This window comes from Sinocyclocheilus anshuiensis, unplaced genomic scaffold (assembly GCF_001515605.1).
Source record: "Sinocyclocheilus anshuiensis isolate Anshui unplaced genomic scaffold, SAMN03320099.WGS_v1.1 scaffold813, whole genome shotgun sequence".
NCBI classification, from domain to species: domain Eukaryota; kingdom Metazoa; phylum Chordata; class Actinopteri; order Cypriniformes; family Cyprinidae; genus Sinocyclocheilus; species Sinocyclocheilus anshuiensis.
Window position 1 is genome coordinate 1954569 of NW_015540942.1, and position 7385 is coordinate 1961953.

At 37.0% G+C, this 7385-nt stretch overlaps 1 protein-coding gene across 1 annotated transcript in view; it reads left to right on the top strand.

Moving 5' to 3' along the window:
• LOC107689671 (protein arginine N-methyltransferase 1-like) overlaps positions 1–2308 on the top strand; it is an 11256-nt gene extending 8948 nt beyond the window's left edge. Inside the window, exon 10 of the mRNA XM_016487788.1 lies at positions 1297–2308. Coding sequence (XP_016343274.1) covers positions 1297–1380 — 84 coding nt within the window. The 3' untranslated portion in view covers positions 1381–2308. The remainder of the gene's footprint in view (positions 1–1296) is intronic.
• The last annotated feature ends 5077 nt before the right edge of the window (positions 2309–7385 follow it).

Consider the following 7385-nt stretch of genomic DNA (forward strand, 5'->3'; position numbering starts at 1 on the left):
TTGAAAGTGCTTGAATTTATTTTGTGCAAGAAGTTTTCTGGAAAAAAATCCATATTATTCCCTCTGGTCCGCTAATGTATTATTTCGCCAACACTTCGTGGCCTATGCAAACTAGCTTGCTTGATTTATGTTAGTTACGTGCATTTACGCGTTACGTTAAGTGTTTCCCGCGTGAGGTACTTTGTGTTGTACATTGCCATTACGTTCACGCGCGCATGAAACCTACTATGATGGTACCTCAAAGTTTCACAGACACACCGTGAAATTAATGTTGAATTGCTTTGCTTGTTAAGATAATGTAAACCCATGAGGCAAGGAAAACTTATTATATTGTGTATGAAAAGCATATTCATATATCCTAAATCTTCTGGTTACATGAGCCTAAACTCTTTTCAATAAAATCCATGCAAAAGTTAATATCAGATCATTTTAGAATACATTATAGAATGTACTGAATATTCTTCAGTTTTATGCAAAACAGAAACACGACAAATAGAATATCAGATCTCTGTCATATGGTCTAAAATAAATGCAAAAAAAAGAAGCTTTTTTGCATGGTTTTGACACATGAAAACTGTAACAATGTATCATACAGGGTAATACGATGTAACCTTGCTCTCACTTGAAATGTGTCCCCATATTAAGTCCTTGAGTTTGAGGGTATTGGACCTGGAAAGTCCTTGAAAGGTCCTTGAATTTGAAGTTAACCAAGGTGTGGGAACCCTGTGTGAAATTTATAATTAAACTTTTCTATTTTGATATTAAAGAATTTAATCCTCTGGGAAAGCTGAATTTTCAGCAGCCATTGTTCTAGTCACATGATCCTTCAGAAATCAGTCTAATAAACAGCATTTGCTTGAGATAGAAGTCTTTTGTAATGTAAATGTCTTTACTGTCATTTTTGATCATCCTTGCTGATGTTAATTTTTCAATTGGAAAAAAAAAATACTTACTGACCCAAGACTTTTGAATGGTAGTGTATAATTTTTTTTTAAAACTATAACAAAAGTGATATTTCTATAAACAGTAGAGCATTGTTGCAGCATAACTTAAAACACAAGCATCAAAAGTAAATTCTTTTCATGCCTTTAATTTTTGCTGAATATTAGTAGCAGCAATATGAAGATTTTCACTACTTTACAGTTTTAGTTTTTAAATTAAACCTCTTGAATGTCATAAGTTGTCAATAAGAGGATGTTGGTACGGTTCTACAGATCTATGCATGGTTCACATTCCCTGACCATTAAGTGGATATTCATAATTACGTATACCTTTCTTTTTTCCCCTATTTTCCAGAGAGACCTGGACTTTACCGTTGACCTTGACTTCAAGGGTCAGCTTTGTGAGGTGTCCAAGACTTCAGAGTACAGGATGCGCTAGATTTCTTTAGCATCAGTGTATGTGAGGCAACTCTGAGAGCAGTGCACACTTGTGTGTTTAAAACCATGTACATTGTTCCATGACCGTGCATGACAGACATTTTTAGAGATTCTGTTTTACAGAATATTGTCTGACATAAAGGATTTGGAAAGTTGTTACTTTTTTTTTTTGTTTGTTTTTTTTTCCTTCTCTTTAAAATGCGCCCAAGGGGACTAAACATGGTGTATTTATATTGTGCTTTATTCCATCTTGTGTGCAAAATTATTTTTTGGCCCTGCTTTTTCCAAATTTTAGGTGTACCATCTTGGATAAAATCTCTTGGGCTTATGCATGTACATGTGCAACTGCTCTCTTTTGCCTGTTTGTCTGTCTATGACAACATGTCATCCATGTATATTTTTTCCTCCTGCCCATGCCAACATGTCTGTGTTGGTCACTGTAAAAAATGCAAATCAGCCATATGTTTTGATATTCCATCTGGTAAAGACGGCATCTTCCATGTAGGTAAAATGTCATGTTTCACTGTGGACAGGAGTTCTGCCCAGTAGTTTGCTGAATGAGCCCATATCATTTTGTGTTTGTTCTGTACTTGGAGGCAGTTGTTTTGGACCATCAGTGGTGGGTGCCTCCATTATGCGCCATTTGTCTTCTGTGGAGTAACTTTTAATTAATGTAGTGCTCCTATGTCCTCATCGGTTAGCTTTGTTTTGTTTTATTTTTACTTGTTACAATGACTCAATCGGAGGATATTATCGTGTTATGGATGAGACAGCATGGTAATCTCTTGTGCAACTCATAGGTGGTGTTAATGAGCACTATTTTAGATCTGTTGATCTTTTTAATGTCATATAGGAAGAATCTTCACCCGGTGACTGACAGTTTAGTTTAAGCTTATCTGCTGCTCTTTTGCACTGTAAGCACTTAAAACTAAGTTTCTCAGACCCAGAACTACAATTTAATTCCATGGAGGAAAACCTTCAGACTAAATTTTCCATTCGAGTGCTTTTATTGAAGGTGATGCTTATCCTGTGTTTGAGTGACTTCACATTTGTTCCGTATTGTGATCTTCTCATAGTGTTGCTGTGTACTACAGTGCTTTTGTCGAGGGGTGCAAGTTCACATGCCTTGTCTAGCGCTGGTTTGGATTATTGCCAGGCAGGAATTTGTCCACTAGGAATTTTTTTTTCCCCCTTTTTTTGAAATAAAAACAAATTAAACCTGTGTTGTTTATTTTATGATTTAACTTTTTTTTTAATAGATTTTATTTTATTTTATTTTTTTTAATTTCAAGGTTTATGGAAGCATTTTATATTGGGTCTTTTAGGGTGTATTCATACCTGTCTTGTTTGGTTCGATTGGATCGCGCTCAAGTTCCAAACAAACTCTGGTACGCTTGAGATTTTATGTCCAGTGAATGGATGACCTTTAGCACACGTGTGCTTTTGGTTACAATTTCTGGTTCACTTGCAAAAAGGGCAGTGTGAAAGCGAACCACATCAAAAAAAAAAAAATCTACCTTTTATTTGGTCCAGACCAAAGCAAGTGAACTAGCGGAATTTCCTGGTGTGAATACACCCTTAGCTGGCTATCAAAGTTATTCAAAACTTTTGAAGTAGAAGTCTTCTTAATGCTTAAGTGATAAAGATGCTTTGAATTGCATAATTGAGGCTTTTAGGAAATTGCATTCACTCCCAAAACACTTGTGTAACGCATACTGCTGTTTGTTTATGCTTTGATTTTTCCAATATGCACTTTACTTTTTTTTTTTTTTGTACTGACAGTTGTCAAAAGTTTATATATATTTAATCTAAATTTATCCAGCAGACCAGTGCAAATACAACGTTGCTTTAGAACACATTACAGCTAGCTTTAGGATTGGGTGCTCCAGGTTTTGTAGCTTTGAGCACTTCAAATTCTATCTGAATGATTAAAATTATGACTGACGACTGTATGATGTGTGAGATAATACTGCACCATGCAAATATTGAGAAACAGCTGATCTGAATGTTATTGCGCAGCATTTACAATATTAGTGGAAAAAAAAAAACTTCAGTAGTTTGACATTTTAAAAACCTGTAATATTTACATGTATGCATTTAGCAGATGCTTTAATCCAAAGCCAGTTACAAAAGAGGAACAAAATATGGTCAAAGTAGCTTTTTATGAAATAATACAACTGTTCTTGAGGTTTTTCCTTAACATTTCCTCCCTTCCAGCTTCTGCCCAATGGTAGCTTGAGTATTTTTGCTCAATATTTTCTTGAAACGTCTTGCTTCTCCTGTTCAAATCTCACTCCATTCTACATCTATGCTGGTGGTACTCATATTTTCTTTTCGACTCCTCTTCTTGATGATTCAACTGCTCTTGTTCTCTGTCGTAGCCTCTCGCCATAAATTTTCTGATGATTTTCTGCTGTTTCTTATTTTCTCCTTGTTGTCTCCCCATATTTGCATCGATTTGCGTTGGGTCCAGCAAATAAACCATAAAACAGTGCCTCCTATGATGCTGTAAATCTGTTGTCTCAGTTGTTCCAGCAGATGTGCTTCTCTCAACTTTTGGTTCTGATTGTACAGTTCCATGTGTCAAAAAATTTGTCATCTTCGAAGCTCAGCTTCTGGTTTGCATCTCCTTTCTAGTGGCATCAACTTTAGGGATAGGTCACCCCACTAGCGTAGCCAGAAATGAGACTCTGGGTGTGCCACGTTTATTGTCAAATTAATGTGCAAAAAAAAACAACTCTGCGTATCACTAACGTTACAGAATAGACTGGGCTGATGTGTAAAACTATACTTAGGCTCGCAACATAACCATAAAACTATATAAAATATAATACACTCAGGATTGCCAACAACATAGTCATAACACAGTACCTTTAATAATGCCTGTAACCATACAGGCATTTACATTTAAATGAAGAGAATTTAATTAAATTTTATTTTTAAATGTATAATTTATTAAATTAAATTATACATTTAATTAAAGAGAACTTCGAGAGCGTGGGCTGCTTTTATTTGAATTTGTGCCTCAATAATGAGGTCTAAGTTTAAGAATACGCTAGAAGTTAACATTTTAAAATTTAAAATAATTAACTTACAATAGTGAAAGACTTCATCCCTCAAGCAGATTGCATGTTTGTTTTTTTTGCCTAGCTGGATGTTGTGCTCATGGTCAATAATCGTGTTGCTTGCATTCACTCAAACTGATTTGCCGAAATCAAAACACGGACGGCGCGAGCCCTGCTCGCTGTGAAGCGGCCGGCAGAGGATTCCGCTTGGTCTCAAAGCCTTTCTCGAAAGGCTATGTTCGCAAATGAAACAATGATTTGCGCAAAAAGAATGATCACTTATCAATTGAGAATTTGTTATTCGTATGGTCTGGTGGTCATACGGCGTATGCCTGCGAATACGGGACAAACTGCGTTCCGTTTAGCTTTCATACAGAACGCTTTTTGATGCCTTAAAGGGTTAGTTCTAGGCTAGTTCGAGTCATCCTAGGTGTATATGACTTTCTTCTTTCAGACGAATCCAGTCGGAGTTATATTAAAAATTGTCTTTGATCTTTCAAGCTGTTTAATGCCATTTAGCGGGTGTTGCATTGCTTCAGTCCAAAAGAACTTAAATATAAATCACCCATCCATAAAAAAAATTCTCACACGGCTCCGGGAGGGTGAACAAAGGCCTTCTGTAGCGAATCTATGCGTTTTTGTATGAAAAATATCCATATTCAAAACGTAATACTCGCATGAATGTAGCTTGCGCCAACAGTTGTACACAGAAGCAGTTCCGGGAGCATGACGTATAAGTTTAGCGTTGCGCATGCGCCGGTGAGTCTCCTGAAAACCAACGTTTGTTTACAGGATCAAAGGAAGCAAAGTTTCCTTACTTTAGCAAAGGAAAACCAGTCTCCTCTTGGCTTATATCGAAATCCTCTGACATTCTTCTTTACAAATCCTCGTTTTGTACTTCTAATTCTTGACCGTTGTTTTGTTTTGATCTCTCCGCGTGCATCACTTCTGAGCGGCGCATGCGCAAAGCCGACCTCATACGTCATTCCCCCAGAACTGCTTCTGTTTACAACAGTGAGCGCAAGCTAGATTCAAGTGATTATTACGTTTTGAATATGGATAATTTTCTTACAAAACGCATCGATTCTCTACAGAAGGCCTTTGTTCACCCCCCGGAGCCGTGTGAGACACTTTTTTTGTCATATACACCTAGGATGCCTCGGGGGTGAGTAAAACACAACCTAATTTTCATTTTTGGCTGAACTAACCCTTTAAATACAGGATGATTCCATATAGAGCAGGGCTGCCCAAACTCGGTCCTGGAGGGCCGGGGTCCTGCAGAGTTTAGCTCCAATTTGCCTCAACACACCTGCCTTTAAGTTTCTAGTATGCCTAGTAAGAGCTTGATTAGCTGGTTCAGGTGTGTTTAATTGGGGTTGGAGCTAAACTCTTCAGGACACCGGCCCTCCAGGACCGAGTTTGGACACCCCTGATATAGAGAATGGGAATCTACTTCACTCCGCGTTGGATTCCGCCATGTTTTAGGTCACGCTCAGGAGCACACAGTGTAAACACACGCAAATCACCACAGAAAAAGCCGACCGCTTAATATTAATATTTTTTGAAAACCATCTAACATACTCTTAGAATAAAACGGACTAATATGTAAATCTCTTTAAATAAAAAAAAAAATCACTCTGTGGTTTGTCTGAGAGGCTGCAAATATTCATTATTCAGTCTCCTTCACTACAGTGGTACTGATATAGGCTAACTGCTAACACTTTGGTTAGAGTAGCAAAATCATGGCTAAGGGGAAAATGCATAACTAGATCTCAAACAGTGGATCATTTATCATTGTTACTATTTTTTAAAGGGGAGAATACATAGCTAGATCTCAAACACTGGATCATTCATCGTTACATATCGTAATATTGCCCAGTAAAACTGCTCAGTGTAAAGAATTAAGCCATTATAGATGTAACAGAACTTACTAGAAGCTGCTTTGAAACGATGTGTATTGTGGATGCTCTATAAATACCTTGACTTGAATGAACCAAGTTGAAGATTCTTACTATTAGAGATGCCGAACAACGATGCAAGCGATCAAATGAATGAATGAGTGAATGAAACTTAATCCGTGCAAACAAGTGGCTGGGTATCAATGAGCTGCCTCAAGATAACGTTTCCATATATGATTTTCTTTTATTTGTGGTGTGAGCGTTAATCAAAAGCAGAGGTATTTAATGCAGACTTTGATAAGGGCTATGGCATAGCCCTTATCAATGTCTACAGGAATTACCTCTTCTTTTTCAGCTTTCTAACGCTGAAAAAAAAGCACGTTTTTCACACCGGCTGTGCAAAGGGCTATGGCAAATGATGTAAAGTGAGCCTTAACCACTCCAACGCGATCTTAAGTAGAATTGACACTGTAAGAATTCACTGAATGCTAAACGCCACACATAGACACGATGTAAATAAGATATAGACCAATTCAGAGTAGACATCACTTTACGTCACTTGCAGCTGCGCTCGCATAGTGGTTGCAGAAAAACACTGGGAACAAGTGGAGGTAAATGGGTAAAATCCATGGAATAAAAGAAAAAAATTTATTTAAACCTTACTATTCGAAATATTATTTAAACCTTACTATTAACATTTTTACATGTATTTTATCTCACAATTCTGACTTTTTTTCTCGCAGATGCAAGTTTATATCTCCTAATTCGGACTTTATAACTCGACTTAACTCAAAAATAGCGAGTTTGTCAAATCTGAGGGAAAAAAGCCAGAAGACCCGAGGGGAAAAGAGAGAATGACGAGTTGTTTTTCCTTATTAGAATTGTGAGATATAATCTCGGAATTGCGAGAATAAAGTCAGAATTTTGAAATATCAAATCAAATTTACCTTTTTTTTAATTCTTTTATTCCATGGCTCCATAGACTGCCGCTTGAAAACCGTCATTTTCTGCCTCCAGATAGGCTCCGCCCACAAAAAACGTCA